This window comes from Carassius auratus, chromosome 24 (genome assembly GCF_003368295.1).
Source record: "Carassius auratus strain Wakin chromosome 24, ASM336829v1, whole genome shotgun sequence".
Taxonomy (NCBI): Eukaryota; Metazoa; Chordata; class Actinopteri; order Cypriniformes; family Cyprinidae; genus Carassius; species Carassius auratus.
In genome coordinates, this window is record NC_039266.1 from 21,480,443 (window position 1) to 21,500,127 (window position 19,685).

Below are 19,685 nucleotides of genomic sequence, written 5' to 3' on the forward strand. Positions count from 1 at the left end.
ACAGATAAATTTTCCCTCAGGCAACAATGATTTTGTTGGTTCATTAATTCCATAATGGAAAATGTCTTTTAACATGATCTCATCAAAAGGCACAACTCACAAAACTGATGAACTTCAATCCTCAATAGACAAATCTCATTGCCAAAGGTGCAGTAGCTGGTCCACTGGGTCAATGATAGAGCTGGATAGTTGTCACGCTGACCTTGAAGTGGGAACAGTAACGAGAGGATACCGGGCTGCTGGATCATGGTATGTCGAAGTGCAGTGACCGGATCATGACAATTCTCTTTGCTTTTTTACATTAATTAATATGGTACATTTAATTCCAAGTTTATTACAAGATTGATAAAGAATCGTCTAAACGTTATTTAAAGAGTAGTCTGACTACATTATCTAAAATGAGTAACCTAAACTACGTTACTAACTAGAGTTTTAATCATGCAATTTGTAATCAGTTACAGACTACAATTTGTTAGTTATCTACCCAGCGCTGCCTATCATTGGATGGTGGCAGGTCATGTGACTCATCAGTATCAGCTCCTGCCAGCCAGCTGTAGACTGAACCCATGTTCTTTTTAGAAAACAGATTTAACAGTGTGATCATGAAGAAACTGTAAATCAGTCATGCAGTTAGAGTGTAGTAATTAGGATGCAACATTACTGCAGTTGTTAATTTTGTTGTTCTGCTTTGCTGTTACTTTCTTTGTGTGTTTGTCTGAGACTGACAGCTATTAGACATGTCATAATCTACAGACTCACAGACACGCCTGTTTTACACACGTGACTCACACAGAACCAGGAAACAGGAATTACATGATTTCAGGAAAATAGAAACTGAAGCGCAGCTGAGCTGTCGTGTGTTTGTGTCTCTGTATTTAAGCAGTAAAATGGCAGAAGCCAGATTTTCTCAGGATGAGTTCATGTGCGCAGTGTGTCTGGATCTCCTGAAGGATCCAGTGACCATCCAATGTGGACACAGTTACTGTAAGAGCTGTATTACAGACTGCTGGGATCAGGAGGATCAGAAGAGAGTCTACAGCTGTCCTCAGTGCAGACAGACCTTCAGTCCAAGACCTGCTTTATCTAGAAACACCATGCTGGCTGAACTGGTGGAGAAACTGAAGAAGACCAGACTCTCTGCTGACTGTTACGCTGGAGCTGGAGATGTGCAGTGTGACGTCTGTACTGGAAGAAAATACAGAGCCGTCAAGTCCTGTCTGATGTGTCTGAACTCTTACTGTCAGAATCACCTCGAGCAACATGAGAGTTTCTTTAGAGGAAAGAGACACAATTTGACCGAAGCCACTGGACGACTGCAGGAGATGATCTGCCAGAAACATGAGAAGCTTCTTGAGGTTTTCTGTCGCACTGATCAGAAGTGTATTTGTGTGCTGTGTATGGATGAACACAAAAACCATGACACTGTATCAGCTGCAGCACAGAGGACAGAGAATCAGGTATTTAACACTAGACACTGATCAAATAATGCTCAACACATCTTGTGCTTAATGATAATTAATGTGACATGATTGTAACCGATCATCAGTTCTGGAGTTTGAAACAGCCTTTAGTTATCAGCTCCACTTTTACTGGATTCATCTGTTCAGATTATGATTTAGTGGCAGTAGTTTTCTGTGAGATTCACCATCATCTGTTCGTCCTGCAGAAGCAGCTGAAGAAGACGCAGAAGACGCTCCAGCAGAGAATCCAGCAGAGAGAGAAAGATCTCCAGCAGCTGAGAGAGACTGTGGAGTCTCATAAGGTGAGTCTGGAGAAGAAGAGAAGTTTGTCTCCGTCTCAGTTCAGACTCACTGAAGCTGAATCACTGTGTGTCCTAACAGCGCTCTGCACAGACAGCAGTGGAGGACAGTGAGAGGATCTTTACTGAGCTCATCCGCTCCATTGAGAGAAGCCGCTCTGAGCTGATACGACTGATCCGAGATCAGGAAAAGACTGCAGTGAGTCGAGCTGAAGAACAACTGGAGAAACTGGAGCAGGAGATCAATGATCTGAGGAGGAGAGACGCTGAGCTGGAGCAGCTTTCACACACACAGGATCACATCCAGTTCCTGCAGGTAACACACATCTAGAAGAACAGGATCAGAGTGGACTTGAGCAGATCCTGCTGTGACAGAGACTCACAGAGAAACATGTCATGAGTGTCTTATTATAAAATCATCAGTCAGACTCACATCTGATCATCTTATTCTGAAAGAGACACATCTTACAAATGGCTTTCAGCTCTGGAAATAATTTCTCTGAGCTCTTCTAGAAGATATATTTATCAGCCAAAAACCAGTAGCATCACCAACCTTCACTAAAATATAAGGGTCCTTATGAAGTTTCAGTGTCTATAACTGATTTAAATAATTGTCAGTCTAAGCTCTGCTTTTCCTTTTCAAATCTGCTAAATCTTACCATGAGACTCCATTGATGTGCTTGAGCTGTTTAATGGACATTTATGTTTTTAGATGTTTTATCATCCAAACTATTGCCTAGAATATTTTCATAGAGTGTAAGTGATGAATACCAGAATCTGTAGCTGGATTGAGTTACTAAAGATTTGTCAACTCAACAAGAGCTGTTCATATCTGATATTCATGCAGATTTTGGGTGAAGTGTGGAGCTGATGAGTTTTGATTTCTGTTTTCTGTAGAGTTTCCAGTCTCTCTCAGCTCCTCCTGAATCTACAGATGTAAATGATGATCTCTTCAGTTCTCTCTTCTCTTCTGATGCTCTGAGAGAATCTGTCCATCAGCTGAGAGACAAACTGGAGGATTTCTGCAGAGAGGAGCTCAAGGAGATCTCAGACAGAGGTAAAGTCCTGGAGATTCATCTGCTCTCAGAAATCAGTCCATCATCATCTCATATCATGGAGAACATCATATTAGAAATGTTTTAGGAATGAATGCAGGATATGTTTTCTCTTGAATTGAGAATCACACTGTTCATGTCTCTTGATTTCCACAGTCACATTCACCAACATTGTTCCCAGAACCAGGAAGGACTTCCTGAAATGTAAGTCCGTAAGAAAACAAGCTAAAAACTCACTGAATGTCTTCATGTTTGTTACGGCCCATAACCATTTCAAGGCTCGTGAATTCTAAGGACACAGTCCGAACATATAAAAAAGAATCCCAACCCCTGATGTGAGTTCCAAGACGATTAACAGTATTCAAATCAAACATTCACAAATAATATTTATAAGAAAGAAAACAATCTAATGGATGATAATGGATGATAAAGAAAACAATCAGTTCAGGGGTAGGGAAGCTAAGAAAACAGTCCCCTAACTACACCTGTTCTCGGAATAAAGTTCTTACCTGATTATCGAAAAATAAAAACAAGTGAGTCTTCCGGACATCTGCTTCCCTCGCTCAGTTCTTACTAAATAGACAAATGTAAACTTATAAATAAATACATACACCACCCTCAACTGAGAAGTAAGAAATATACCAAATATCAAAACACAACTTTATACGTTAAACCTAAGCTTAACATAAAACAAACATTCTCCGATGTCACATAACTCTCGCCTAAGAATCCTCCCACAATGCCACCTACGGACTCAAAAATAAATATCACACAGATACATATAACAATGTTCTTCCTGTAGAAGGTGAAAGAAGAGTTTTATAATTGATGATATAAATGACGATTTGTACAGGATATCTGCACTGAGACACTGATGATACACTGAACATGAAGAGTTCAGCTACATGAAAAGATCAAACAGATTCATAATTCCTGATTCTGATGTGTTTTATCTCCATCAGATTCCCATCAGCTCACTCTGGATCTGAACACAGTGAATAAACACGTCCGTCTGTCTGAGAACAACAGAGTGATTACTTACACTGGCACAGTCCAGTCTTATCCGGATCATCCAGAAGGATTTGATGTTTATCAGCAAGTGTTGTGTAGAGAGAGAGTGTGTGGACGCTGTTACTGGGAGATTGAGTGGAGAGGAGGTGTGCGTATATCAGTGTCATATAAGAGCCTCAGCAGGAAGGGATGGGGTTCTGAGTGTTTATTTGGATATAATGATCAGTCCTGGAGTTTGTACTGTTCTCCCTTCAGTTACTCTTTCACTCACAATAACATACACACTGTTCTCCCTGTAAAGCCCATCAGCAGGAGAATAGGAGTGTTTGTGGATCACAGAGCAGGAACTCTGTCCTTCTACAGCGTCTCTGACACAATGAGCCTCATCCACACACTCCAGACCACATTCACTCAGCCGCTCTATCCTGGGTTTTATGTTTGGTCTGGATCAGTGAAACTGTGTTGAATCAGAATAGATTGACGAGAGATTCTACCCATAATGCTTTGAGCTGAATGATACATCAGTAACAGTGATGTTATAGAGTCTCTTCTCTTCATTACATTAATACTGCAGCTGAACTTCTGTCACTGAAATAACGTCAGAATAAATGTGTGTAAAATCCGCATGTTGACAGTAAGATCAGTGTGTGTGTGTGTGTGTGTGTGTGTGAGAGAGTGCTTCTCAGATGATGTGTTTCTGTGCTTTTCTCAACCTCTGTTTGTGTTGATTAGAATCAGTCGTTTAGTTTTTAATGTAGTGAGTGTCTCATCAGTCATTATTATTACTATCAAAATTACCTTTAAAATCAAATAAAAGCTTTTTGCAAAATGCATAACAGAAATGTTTGAACTGAACTATGTTTCCGCGGGTCCTTAAAAAGTCTTTAGTTAAATCGGTTTCATTTAAGAACATGTAAACTCTAAATGATACATAAAGTCTGGAATAGAGATTAGTATGCAGATTAAACTTCAAAGGGTTACGATTTAATATCTATTTTGCAGTTTAGAACGTAGTTATTCGTAAATTAAAACAATCTGCAAAGTTATTATCCAAAAAAGTGCATGATAAACAAAGATATTGTCTCTCGAAAGAGCCTTTTACCCATATACATCACTGGGTAACACATTTGCATAATCACTGTCTACCCGAGAAATACAAACACTCTGACCTGCCCACAAACACTTACGCTATTAGTGTGTTTACATCATGTTTAAGAAGAAGCTGTGTTCAAAGATACCACAAAAATACAATTTGAACCTTTTGTTTGTAGTAGATTAAGCTCAAAAGGGAAATGTATATAAATAATTACAATTAATTATGATTAATTACAATTATTTATATGAGCTGCCAGTAGTAATTGTAGCAGAATTAAATTGGCATCAACTAATCTGTTCATCCATCGAACCCTTCTCAATTTCATATCAACTCTAAGAAAGGATATATTTCCGTGGCCACAGAAAATACTTTCATACAGTATTAATGCATTAGAGAATTTGGCAAAATCAGAATCATAAAGTGACATTTATTTGTAAGGCAGTATCAGTAACTCATGTAATTTTTGTGCACAAGATTTAAACACTTACGCAAACTAGTCTAATAAACAAACAAACATGTATACATACAATCACTCATACAAGGGAAAGGGCAAATGAGATTTGATGGATGATACCATCAGGAAACCCAGAGAATGAAGCTATGAAAAGAGTCAGTTAACCACCAAGAGTAAAACAATCAGCGCCGTTTATAACAGGGTCTATAGCTTATACTAAACCTCTGTTTCATTTAGTTAAATGTATGATACTTGCATTTCCTTGGCCTGGAATGAGCGTCTGGATGCAAAGTCTTGATGGTTTGGAGGTTCGATGGTGTAGGAGTCGAGATCACGTTCTTCTGGTTTTGAAGAGTGATGAATTACAAAGGTGCCCTGACTCGATGGTGATTGGGAGTTTCTTTCCAGTGGAAAGTGAATAGGACTAAGAGAGACATCAGCTGAGATCCTAAGATCTTTGGTGAATGGAAAGTCAAGGCACGAGGTCTGGCGCAGACTTAGGGGTCCAAGAGAGTTCTAGATCACATACTCTTAGCAGAAGAAAGGAAAAGAGATCAAAAAGAGTAGGCAAAACTGCATGTTCGCCTTTATAAAGTCTAAGATGGTTCACGCCTCTTAGGAAGGGCTTGTCCAATGAGAAAGACTGAAATTCCAAGCCGGAGTTTGGAAATACTGGTGAGTTATACATCCCTTTGTGTGAAAGCCTTGTAATTTGCATATGTTACTGGATCAGAAGTTGATACACAAACTAGTAAGGATTCTTAGAACACTAATATGTTGCATAGGTATCAACATATAATATACACTCTCGTTTAGATCATCAGAAGATACTAAACATGGTAAGATTACATTAATGAAGATACACAAACAGGATACAAGACAAAAAGACAATATACCCGAATACCTGCAGTGGTGCGAAGTCATGCTGGATGCCCCAGAAGGCATCACGCTATGGCTCATCACGGCAGGATTCCCTGTGTCCACGGGGGGTGCGTAACCACAATCTCTTAGTCGCTGACAATAGGGACATCATGGGTGAGAGTGAGGAGGCAGTGCATCACTCACTGTCAACCTACGAGACTGATGGCCTGGAGGAAAAGGAAACTGCTCTTTCTTTTAAAATGTGGGTACCACTGGCCTTTGAGCAAATCCAAGGAACTGCACTTCTGAAACTTCATCCTCTGAAGACGACAGCCTATCCCCTGATGATCAACATCTGATCCTGCCATGGCGTGCAGAATGAAATGCTGAAACCTTTGAGAGATGCCTCAGTCAAATCACCGGGAGGCCACACAGCACAGTCACTGAGAGGGAGGGACAGATCCATGGAGACGGACCCAGCGGAGAAGCTCTCACTGTAACCCTCAGATAACCCAAAGCACCAACCTGCGGGCCTCTGCTCATGGCAGAGAAACCGGGATGGGTGGTGACCGAGGTGTTAAGTGCATGGACCATCCACATACGCATACTAAGAAAGCTGGATGCCCAGACACTGAAGAAAACACTGAGTCATTCTACAGCGTCTCTGACACAATGAGCCTCATCCACACAGTCCAGACCACATTCACTCAGCCACTCTATCCTGGGTTTTGTGTCGATCTAGGATCATCAGTGAAACTGTGTGTAACGATTTGTAAAAGGAAGGGAAGGAAGCAAGTGCGAGTTAAACAGTATTTAATGAAGGCAAACAAACAATGAACATGAAGACAGGGGAACTGGAGATTCTTGACGGGGATGCACAGTCCAGGAAGAGGCAGCTTCTCAGATGATCCAGGGTGCGATGGTGAGCTGGCAGCAGGAGAGTGTGACACAGGAACTGTGGGGGAAAGAGCCGTGAAGGTAAGTGGTGTAATCCAGTGATGAGGTGAGTGGAAGGGGTTCTGGGGAGACAGGACAATCCAACGATGAGAAACAAACACAAGGAAGGCAGAACATGAGACACTATATAGGGAGAGGTAATGAGTGACAGCTGGTGCTGACATGAACCAATCAGTGCTGAAGCGAAACACACAAATTCCTCCCACATAGTGCAAAACCCGAGATCACGGTTTACCAACCGTGACAGTACCCTCCCCTCTAGGAACGCCTCCTGGAATTCCCAGATAGGCTTACCTGTTGATTGTACTCATCAATCAGGGAGTGATCCAGTATGTCCCTAGCAGGTACCCAACTCCTCTCCTCCGGACCGTAACATTCCCAGTCCACTAAGTACTGGAATCCTCGTCCCCTCCATCTCGAGTCCAGAATATCATTAACTGAATAAGTCGGCTCCCTATCTATGAGACGCAGAGGTGGGGAACAGAGGTAGGCAGATTAATGCGTGAATAAAACACAGCTTAATTTTGGACACATGGAAGGCGGGATGAATCCTGCTGTACGCTAAAGGAGGTTTGAGGTGGACTGTTACCGGACTTATAATCTTGGTGACAGGAAACGGGTCAATAAATTTGGGAGCTAATTTATTAGAAACGGAACGGAGCGAAATGTTGTTAGTAGAAAGCCTTACTTTTTGACCCACGGCGTATAAAATTGGGATCCCCTGTCACAAACCACATCTACCGGGAGGCCATGTAACCGAAAGACGTGATCATTAAAAGTGACCGCTGTCTCCTTGGCTGTAGGTAATTTGGGCAAGGGAATGAAATATTTCGCCTTCGAGAACCGGTCCACTATGGTCAAAACGTCCATCATGCCATTAGAGGACGGGAGGGCGGTAACAAAATCTAGAACGATATGTGACCAGGGTCTCGAAGGGACAGACAGTGGTTGAAGAAGCCCAACCGGAGGTCGGCTAGACAACTTACCACTGGCGCAAACTGAGAAAGCCAAAACAAAATTGTGAACGTCGCGAGCGATAAGTGGCCACCAGAATCATTGCTTTACTAAACCCTTGGTGTGGCTTATCCCTGGATGACAAGCAACATTAGAGCAGTGACCCCACTGAATAAAGTCGGACCGTAACTCCTCCGGCACAAATAAACGATTCGGTGGGCATCCGGGCGGAGGCGTTAGCCCTTCTAATGACGTCTTGACTTTCGATTCGACCTCCCATATGAGTGCTGAGACGACTATATTCTCAGACATAATACACTCGGGTGTCACCAGGCTTTCGGAAGGATCAAAAAGACGTGACAAAGAATCGGGTTTGACATTTTTGGAACCCGGGCAGTATGACAGAGAAAAATCAAAAAGACTGAAAAAAAGTGCCAACCGAGCCAGCCTCAGTCTTTTGGCAGGTTTTTATGATCAGTCCAAAAGATGAAAGGTACCCCTGACCTCTCCAACCAGTGACACCACTCCTCTAATGCTAATTTGACAGCCAACAATTCTCTGTTACCAATGTCATAATTACGTTCAGCAGGAGATAAATTATGTGAGAAAAACGCGCAAGGATGCATCTTGTTATCTGAGGCAGCAAGTTGAGAAAGAACTGCACCTACTCCCACCTCTGATGCGTCAACCTCCACCACGAACTGCCATGTGGGATCAGAAGCTATTAAGATGTGAGCCGAAATGAAGCAGCTCTCGAGGTTGGAAATTACAATTTCGGCTGTATTAGACCATCTGAACGGAGTACTGGGAGAGGTCAAGGGGGTCAGAGTTGAGACTAGTTGGCTGAAATTACGAATACGAATTATGAAACAAACAATGAACATGAAGACAAGGGAACTGGGAACTGGGATGCACAGTCCGGGAAGAGGCAGGTTCTCAGATGATCCAGGGTGCGATGGTGAGCTGGCAGCAGGAGAGTGTGACACAGGAACTGTGGGGGAAAGAGCCGTGAAGGTAAGTGGTGTAATCCAGTGATGAGGTGAGTGGAAGGGGTTCTGGGGAGACAGGACAATCCAACGATGAGAAACAAACACAAGGAAGGCAGAACATGAGACACGGAATAACTAACAACGCTCTGACAAACACAAGACGCTAGACAGGGCAATATATAGGGAGAGGTAATGAGTGGCAGCTGGTGCTGATGAACAATTAGCGGAGACGCCCACATGAAACAATCAGTGCTGACGCGAAACACAAACTCCACACACAAAGTGCAAAAACCGATGTGGATGAATCAGAATAGATTGACAAGAGATTCTAACGTTTTGAGCTGCATTCTAAATCTGTAACAGTGAGATAATATAGAGTCTCTTCTTTGCTCTTCATGACAGTAATACTGCAGCTGAACTTCTGTCAATGAAACAACATTGTCAGAATAAATGTTTGTATTAAATCCTCATATAGACAGTAAGATCAGTGTGTGTGAGTTTTGCTGGGTGATGATGTGTATTACCCCTCAATTACATCATTACCCGCTTTCACATTTGTACTGTGATTTTGGTTCAGTTCCTTTGTCAGGTGTTATATAGAGACCCAGTTCATTCCCACCACAGAAATCAATCCTGAGTCAATGCATGCTAAGCAGCTAGAGCTAGCAAACCACATCAGTCCCAGAAGAGGAGCCAAAGATCCTGGTTGATCAGGTGTGTGAGCCAGCCAAATCATCCATATACTAGTAGAGATTTCAGTGGAACTAGATGAGCAAAAATGTCTAATTGATTGAGAAATGCTTCCCAACCAGCCCACCCATGAATCTTCCTCCTGTGTGTTTTTATTATCCCTGATCTCGCTCTGCTCAGAGTCTTTGATGTCACCAGTCCCAGCCAGCACAAAGTGTTCTTCATCACACCAGTCCTGTCCATCAGTGAGTCTGCTTCCTCACCCTGTCTTCCTCTCCTTTACGCTCCACTGAAGCCAGCCATTCCATCAGCTCATGTGACTCATCAGTATCAGCTCCTGACTGCCAGCTGAAGATTGAACCCATATTCCTTTTAGAAAACTGATTCAACAGTGTGATCATGAAGGAACTGTAAATGAGTGCAGTGCAAGTGTAATAATTAAGATGCAGCACTGCAGTTTTTAAAGGTTGTTGTTCTGTTTCTCTGTTACTTGGATTCTTTGTGTGTTTGCTGAAACTGACATCTAGTAGACATTTCATGCTGTACAGACTCACAGACACGCCTGTTTTACACACGTGACTCAGAACCAGGAAACAGGAATCACATGATTTCAGGGGAATAGAAACTGAAGCGCAGTTGAGCTGTCTTGTGTTTGTGTCTCTGTATTTAAGCAGTAAAATGGCAGAAGCCAGATTTTCTCAGGATGAGCTTTCGTGTCCAGTGTGTCTGGATCTCCTGAAGGATCCAGTGACCATCCAGTGTGGACACAGTTACTGTAAGATCTGTATTACAGACCGCTGGAATACGGAGGAACAGAAGAGTGTCTACAGCTGTCCTCAGTGCAGACAGACCTTCAGTCCAAGACCTGCTTTAGCTAGAAACACCATGCTGGCTGAACTGGTGGAGAAACTGAAGAAGACCAGACTCTCTGCTGACTGTTACGCTGGAGCTGGAGATGTGCAGTGTGACGTCTGTACTGGAAGAAAATACAAAGCCGTCAAGTCCTGTCTGATGTGTCTGAACTCTTACTGTCAGAATCACCTCGAGCAACATGAGAGTTTGTTTAAAGGAAAGAGACACAATCTGACTGAAGCCACTGGACGACTGCAGGAGATGATCTGCCAGAAACATGAGAAGATCCTCGAGGTTTTCTGTCGCACTGATCAGAAATGTATTTGTGTGCTGTGTACGATGGATGAACATAAAAACCACGACAAGAATCTGTTGTTGCTTAATTACACACAAACATTTTTAATTTAAAGCTCTACATCTGAATTAATTTCACATTTATAATACTACACTTGTAGTGTGACACAGACCTTACTATTCATGTGAATTCATGTACAATGATTGTAACGGTCATCAGTTCTAGAGTTTGAATCTACAGCCTTTAGTTATCAGTTCTACGATTACTGTATTCATCTGTTCAGATGATGATTTAGTGCCAGTAGTTTTCTGTGAGATTGACTATCATCTGTTCGTCCTGCAAAAACAGCTGAAGGACACTCAGAAGACGCTCCATCAGAGAATCCAGCAGAGAGAGAAAGATCTCCAGCAGCTGAGAGAGACTGTGGAGTCTCATAAGGTGAGTCTGGAGAAGAAGAGAAGTTTGTCTCCGTCTCAGTTCAGACTCACTGAAGCTGAATCACTGTGTGTCCTAACAGCGCTCTGCACAGACAGCAGTGGAGGACAGTGAGAGGATCTTTACTGAGCTCATCCGCTCCATTGAGAGAAGCCGCTCTGAGCTGATACGACTGATCAGAGATCAGGAAAAGACTGCAGTGAGTCGAGCTGAAGAACGACTGGAGCGACTGGAGCAGGAGATCAATGATCTGAGGAGGAGAGACGCTGAGCTGGAGCAGCTTTCACACACACAGGATCACATCCAGTTCCTGCAGGTAACACACATCTAGAAGAACAGGATCAGAGGGGACTTGAGCAGATCCTGTAATAAATAATCAGTTAGACTCTAATCTGATGATCTTCTTTTGAAAGAGCTAGATGCTGCTTACAAATGACTTCCTGTTTTGAAAATCTCTTAAAAATCATTTCTCTGAGCTCTTTCTTCTGGAAGATATATTTAGCTGTCAAACTCGAGCCACCAACAGTTCAAAATTTCACTAACATTTCAAAGTTTTAACAAATTTTTCATTCTGATTTATTAAGTCATGGTGAAATCTGTGAACTCAGTAGTACCAATTCTGAGTAACTTTCAGAAATACTGAATCAGGTGATCTTTAAATCTCAATAAAATAGATTTTTATTTGCCTGCATTATATTGATACATTTAACCAAGAATACCCGAAACATGAAGTGAGGCTGTATTTTTATTTTTTTCTCAAATTTTTGTGCCTTTTCTTGCAGCATTTTGGTGTTGTTTCGCCATGGAAACCCTGCAATAATCATTATGTGTTCATCCAATATCTGTCAGTGACAGTAATTAGTACAATTAATAATAGAAATGCTCATAATTCTGCTTCGCTGAAAATACATAAATAAGACACAATTGTTTGCAAAATCTCACTGAATCACAACCTTTTTACAACCTTACAATTATTTTGTCTATTGTGCAAAATTGCTTTTTCTTTGTATAGATATTGTTAGTGATTGCATTCACTAGAAATTGAAGCTCTAGTCTAAAAACCATTAATTTTGACCCACACACTGAACACTAGTGATGTGTGGGTCGGTTTTTTTTCAACCCGTGGGTCCAGCTTTAATGAAATTATTTGGCCCGCCCAAGTTCCTCCTCTGTCCATTTTGATTCATTTTCTGTAGCCGTTAAAAAATGACACATTTGTGCGGTGTACTTGTTGTGGACCAACTCAACTCTGACAGGGACGGAAGAAGGGGCGGGACTGATTGTGGTCATGTAATCTTTATTTATTTATAATTTATTATTATTATTGTTGTTGTTAAGTTAGTGTTCATAAACAAGTTATGTATGGTCTTTTAAGAATTTCAAGTTAATAATAAAACAATTTACGAAAAATATTTTTAAAGCTTGTGTCATGTGGTGCCCCCCTAGTTGTTGTGAATGGTTGGTGCCCCTGGGCACTGGCCCAAGTGCCCTTATGGATAATCCGTCTCTGGGTGCACATACACTTGTTTTCATATTTGGAATACAGAACATAACTCCAAATTGTATCCCCGATAAAACCTCATGCTTTGTTAATCTGAACAATTTATGAAAAACTTGTTATTTTAGAAACAAGTCATGTTTTTCCTTTGAGGCCAAAAGGAGGCTTGTTGCTGCCACTTTCTTGTCAGTGCTGGACTATGGCGATGTTATATACATGAATGCTTCCATCACAAGCTTGAAACTTGAAGGTTTATCACAAACTTTAGAGCACTTACTCATCAATGTTCTTTGTATGACCGGGTTGGTTGGTCTGCATTGTCCACCCATAGACTTAATCATTGGTACATTTTTATCTACAAGGCAATTCTTGGTCTGCTTTCCCCATACCTCCAATCTTACATCGAAAAGAAAAGTACAGGTAGATATTGTCTTCGTTCTGAGGACTTACTGTATTATTATTATCTGTCCCTCAAGTCCAGACTGAACTGGGAAAAGGGGCGTTCGAGTATGCGGCCCCCTGCACTTGGAATCAGCTGCAAAATGTCCTTAAACTTAAGGAGCCAGTTTCATTGGTTGATTTTAATAATAATAATAATTTAGATTATTTATTTAAAGAGCCACACAGATGGGTAATCAAAAATTAGATTCACAGACGCTCTGGTTGGTGTGAGAGCATCATGTCGAGGAGACAGTGTATTTTTAATTGTAAAGGCAAGTTTGTTTTATTTTCACTGCCAAAGAATGAAGATCAGAAGAACCAATGGCTAAAATTCATTTTTACCACAATACCAGAGCAGTACAACAAATCCCTTTTGTTGTGTTCACAACATTTCACTGATGACTGCTTTTCTAATCTCGGTGAGTACAGCAGGATTTTCTAAGCGTTTGGCCATGAAAGAGGGTTCATTACCAACTTTATTTAGAACAACGAGCATCTCCGAATCACAACGCGAAGTATGATTATGAAGTTATGTGTCATTAAAATGAAGTGTAACTCCGTGAATACTCAACGAAGACACATGAGAGAGATATCTATAGAAAGCTTGACATGCCTACTTTAAAACTAAATAAGTGCTGCAGAAAACAGATATTCTGTGATAAAGTAATCCATATGAAAACAACGCGATGTCTGTTTTTCATGTCTCCCTTCGTTATATGTGACCACGCCCCCGCGCTGAACGCTCTATTCAGATTCAAACTGAAGCGCGCGGCTTGAATACACACACACAGAAGAAAAAGCAACGAGACTGTTCAAGTTTTTTATGTTACTGTTTGCTTCGCGATGAGAGGAATAAGACATAATTCACCCCAAACAGATGCTAACACATAGTTTACCGTGGAGGTGTGTGCGGAACAACCAATCAAACCTGACTATGTTAGTTGACCAATCAGAACACAGTATGCTACCGAAAGGTGGGGTTTAAGGAAACTGAATCTTTTGAACAGCTTCGCGTGAACCGTTTGGGGATCTCTGAGAATTGAGGTAATTTTAAAATTATATTTTGACAAAATGGCAATGTTTTTTAACCTTGGATGGATTTAAACCTAATGTACAGGACTTATAAACAGTGATAGGAAGCTTAGACTTTTCATCTTACTGGCTCTGTAATGCAATCATGCACACACTTTAATAAAGCCAAATCAGTTTTTGTCAAAAGTAAATACGTTCATTGACATTGACTCTTTTTCGCCAACTGCTGGCGTATTTGTGTAATATGAAGAAATGGTCACTGAACGAATCAGTGAATGAATCATTTTGGTGAACGGACTGATAATAATCAAATCTCTTGAAAGAATCAAAATATCCACCACTAAATTCCATGCAACATCAATGGATTTTAAAAATTTTGTTTTTAGTGACCCGCCCCAACCCGCCCCGCAATAAAGTGCCAATTTCTTAACCTGCCCAAACCCGACCCACGCATCACTACTGAACACGGAAACGTTTCTCACTCCTTCAGAAACCAACAGGTTGAAAAGTCAATAGACACGTAGGTTGTGAATTAATGACTGGCAGAGATTACTTGGAAATATTAAATATTATTACTCTGTCCTTCACTTAATAGGCTCTCACATCCAAACTTTTTGTTCCTTTTAAAAACACTTGCGTTGTGTGGAGCTGATGAGTGATGAGTTTTGATTTCTGTTTTCTGTAGAGTTTCCAGTCTCTCTCAGCTCCTCCTGAATCTACAGACATAAATTATGATCTCTTCATTTCTCCCGTCCCTTTTAATGACCTGAGAGAATCTGTCCATCAGCTGAGAGACAAACTGGAGGATTTCTGCAAAGAGGAGCTGAAGAAGATCTCAGACAGAGGTAAAGTCCTGGAGATTCATCTGCTCCCAGAAACCAGTCCATCATCTTCTCATATCATGAAGAACATCATATTAGAAATGTCTTCTAGATCATGAGAATCACACTGTTCATGTCTCTTGATTTCCACAGTCACATTCACCAACATTGTTCCCAGAACCAGGAAGGACTTCCTGAAATGTAAGTCAGTAAGAAAACAAGCTAAAAACTCACTGAATGTCTTCATGTTCTTCCTGTAGAAGGAGAAAGAAGAGTTTTATAATTGATGATGTAAATTATGGTTTGCACAGATATCTGTACTGAGACACTGACGATACACTGAACATGAAGAGTTCAGCTACATGAAAAGATCAAACAGATTCATAATTCCTGATTCTGATGTGTTTTATCTCCATCAGATTCCCATCAGCTCACTCTGGATCTGAACACAGTGAATAAACACCTCCGTCTGTCTGAGAACAACAGAGTGATTGCTGGCACTAACACAGTCCAGTCTTATCCTGATCATACAGACAGATTTGATGAAGCATGGCAGGTGTTGTGTAGAGAGAGAGTGTGTGGACGCTGTTACTGGGAGCTGGAGTGGAGTGGGGGACAAGTGTGTATATCAGTGTCATATAAGAGCATCAGCAGGAATGGAGACGATCATCAGAGTTGGTTTGGATTTAATGATCAGTCCTGGGGTTTGCACTGCTATTCCTCCAATTACATATACAGACACAATAACATACACGCTGATCTCCCTGTAAAGTCCATCAGCAGTAGAATAGGAGTGTTTGTGGATCACAGTGCAGGAACTCTGTCCTTCTTCAGCGTCTCTGACACAATGAGCCTCATCCACACAGTCCAGACCACATTCACTCAGCCGCTCTATCCTGGGTTTTGGGTTGATGCTGGATCATCAGTGAAACTGTGTTGTTGCATGATAATGGACTACTTGTAAAACTGCTTCTGTGTTCTACTTATTACAGCTCAGGAGTTTCCGGTCAGCATTTAGCTCACCTACATACAACCGATTTTTATGAGAATGCAGATTATTTCTATTTTTAAACGTTCTCTGCCTTAACACACATTATATTCTAACTGCTGAAATGTTCCTATTAATATTTCCCTTCCAATTGTGCATTCTGAATAATAAATATTGCCACGTTCAAACTGTCAGCCCAAATCCGATCTTGTGTATATCTGGATGGAATCTGATTTTAATAACTGACTGTCCACACAGTATAACATCTGTACATATCCGATATGTGTGTCCATAAGCCCACTTTCGTTTTCATGGAATGTGCATTGGTTTCTTTGGTAATGCCGTTATAGTAATACTGAAGATCTTGGTGTTTCTTCAGCCAGCTAGTGATTGGGTTATCAATAGCCACCAGTCATCAACACTAGATAGTGCTCATGGTAATTTAAACTGAAATCAAATAATTAAACACTAACACTGAGTCAGAAATCAAAATTCAGAGATATCAGTATAAACATTTATATAAGCAATTATTCATGTTCATTATTTTTTAATATATATATTTTTATATATAATTAGTACTAAAAATACTAATACATTTTTAATCAGTAATTATGCTTATAAAGATACATAAAGACACACTTTATTTAATAATAATAATTATATTTATTTTTATATATTTAATTATAAAACATTTCTTTGTATTTTACATTTTTTTTTTTTTTTTTTATTTATTCATTAATTCATTCAAAAATATTTTGTCCTGAGCAATAAAAGAAACTTATGAACTTACGTATAAGTCGATATCGATCGATTACATCCAGGCCTGATGAAATAGCTTTATCCTGACAGATCAGAGATGCATTAATATTTTTTAGTTCAAATAAATGCTGTTCCATTTAACTTTCTATTTATTTGTGAATCCTGAAAATAAAATGCATCATGGTCTCCACAAAAATATTGTGCAGCACAACTGTGCTCAACATTGATAATAATCAGAAATGTTTCCTGAGCAGCAAATCAGTATATCACAATGATTTCTTAAGATAATGTGACACTGAAGACTGGAGTAATGATGCTGAAAATACAGCTGCACATCAGAGAAATAAAAACACTTTAACAGATATTTACATAGAAAACAGCTGTTTTGAATAGTAATAATATGCTTAATGACCAAACACACAGTCATTACACACATCGTTGTTTTTGGTCGGGAGGTAGGTAAGTTTTATCTTGTGCTGTAGTTATGTGAGATCAGGATTTTCTTTCTGTTTGTTTTGTTATTTTTACCACCACGCTCTGTTTATTCTGGTTTTGACCCCGGCTTGTTGGATTTCGATTTGGATTACCCTAAATAAACCATACTGCAATTGGATCTCTCTTTCCCTGTGTTTCACTGGGTCCCAAACGTCACAGAAGGAGTCCATCCACTAAGATCCAGCGGTATGTTTTTTGATGTTTCCTCCCCATCCACCGAGCGGGATAGAAGGAGTGGTTTTAAGGGGACCCGCCTGGTCGTTTTTTGTGGGACTAGGGGAGGACGCAGAAGAGTGAGTGGTCGAGAGGAGGTCCGGCATCGCTCTTTACCATGGCCCCTCTTCAACCCTGGGCTCGGGAGGGACGGATCGGAGCCGCCATCTCACCATTGCGGACGGAGAGGGGAGAGGAGGTGCACGTCTGCCGAGCCAGAGCCGCTGCACAAGATGTCTGCCATCCCAACGCCGCTACACAAGATGGCCGTCAGCCCAGCGCCGATGCCTAGGATGGTCGCCAGCCCAGCGCCACTGCACAACATGGCCGCCAGCCCAGCGCCACGATGCAAGATGGACGCCAGCCCAGCACCACAGCACAAGATGGCTGCAAGCCCAGCGCCACTGCCCAAGATGGCCACCAGCCCAGTGCCACTGCCCAAAATGGCCACCGGTCCAGCGCCACAGCCCAAGATGGCTGCCAGTCCAGAGTCATGACACAAGCTGGTTGCTTGTCCAGCGCCTCTGCACAGAATGACAGCCACAGTTGACCCTCCAGAATCAAGTCAGGTTCCCGTTGACCCTCCGGAGTCGAGTCAGGTGCCCGTTGACCCTCCAGAGTCGAGTCAGGTTCCCGTTGACCCTCCAGAGTCGAGTCAGGTTCCCGTTGACCCACCAGAGTCGAGTCAGGTCCTCGTGGACCCTCCAGAGTCGAGTCAGGTCCTCATGGACCCTCCAGAGTAGAGTCGGGTGAAAATGCATCGGTGAAATTCAGGGACAGGGGCAAGTCCAGTCACCAGTATTCTTCGTGAAGTGAGTGAGTGAGTGAGTGAAGTGACATTCAGCCAAGTATGGTGACCCATACTCAGAATTTTTGCTCTGCATTTAACCAATCCGAAATGCACACACACAGAGCAGTGAACACACACACTGTGAGCACACACCCGGAGCAGTGGGCAGCCATTTATGCTGCGGCGCCCGGGGAGCAGTTGGGGGGTTCGGTGCCTTGCTCAAGGGCACCTAAGTCGTGGTATTGAAGGTGGAGAGAGAGCTGTTCATGCACTACCCCCACCCACAATTCCGTCCGGCCCGAGACTAGAACTCACAACCCTTCGATTGGGAGTCCAACCCTCTAACCTCTAACCATTAGGCCACGACTTGAACAATGTCAAGTCACCATTCATCTCTGTGGACTTCAGACTTGCCTAACCACACTTGCTCTCCTGTGTCATCGATCCCACTGTGGTGATTTTCTGTGCCGACCTGGGGGGCTTCTGTCTCGACCGCACAGATGTGGTGCTCTTCTGCGCCGCTCTGGTGGGCTTCTGTCTTGACCGCAGGGATGTGGTGGTCTTCTGCGCCACACTGGTGGGCTTCTGTCTCGACCACACGGATGTGGTGGTCTTCCGCCCTGGTGGGCTTCACGTTATGTCCTTCCTGGACTTGTGTGTTGTTTTTTTTTTTTTTTTGCTTGTCTTTGTTTCCCCATTTTACCTGGTCCTCTTTTCTCTGTTTCCCCATTTTACCTGGCCCTCTGTCCCTCCCCCTGGTCCTCCACCGTTCCACCTCCCTCCTGGTCTCTTTTATTGTTTGGTCTCTTCTTGGGTTCGGGTGGAGCATCTAGTAGCTGCTCTGTGGAGGAGGGGGTAATGTCACGCTGTCTGGTCTCTGTTTCCCTGGGTGTCCACTAGTGGGCTCACTTCCCCTTAGGCACCTCACCATAGGCACTACAATTCCCACTAGCCTTGTCCCTTCAACACAGTAATTGCACTCCTGTTAATTGCACCAGGTGCCTTCACTTATTAGTCATCATTAGCCTCCCTATATTAGCCAGTCTTTTCTTGTTGTCTGCATGGAGTCCTTTCCTTCCGTTTCCTTTCGTTACCCAGTCTTCTCGTCTTCCAAGTCCCTCGTATTCTGAGTTCCTGTTCCTGTTCCTGTTCCCGTTCCTGTTCCCTTGCCTATTCCTCCTTTTTTGTTTGTTTGGACTGTATTCTGGTTTTGACCCCGGCTTGTTGGATTTCGATTTGG

The 19,685-nt window shown here is 42.0% G+C and overlaps 1 protein-coding gene across 1 annotated transcript; it reads left to right on the top strand.

Moving 5' to 3' along the window:
• Positions 1 to 333: 333 nt before the first annotated feature.
• LOC113042709 (uncharacterized) lies at positions 334 to 16,376 on the top strand. The gene is made up of 14 exons (XM_026201731.1): positions 334 to 1,457; positions 1,667 to 1,762; positions 1,842 to 2,075; positions 2,657 to 2,816; positions 2,971 to 3,018; positions 3,777 to 4,284; positions 7,082 to 7,214; positions 9,036 to 9,161; positions 10,424 to 10,972; positions 11,322 to 11,411; positions 11,491 to 11,724; positions 15,065 to 15,224; positions 15,354 to 15,401; positions 15,620 to 16,376. Exons 1-14 carry the CDS (start codon positions 888 to 890, stop codon positions 16,162 to 16,164), a joined length of 3,501 nt encoding a protein of 1,166 aa, XP_026057516.1. The 5' UTR covers positions 334 to 887; the 3' UTR covers positions 16,165 to 16,376.
• The last annotated feature ends 3,309 nt before the right edge of the window (positions 16,377 to 19,685 follow it).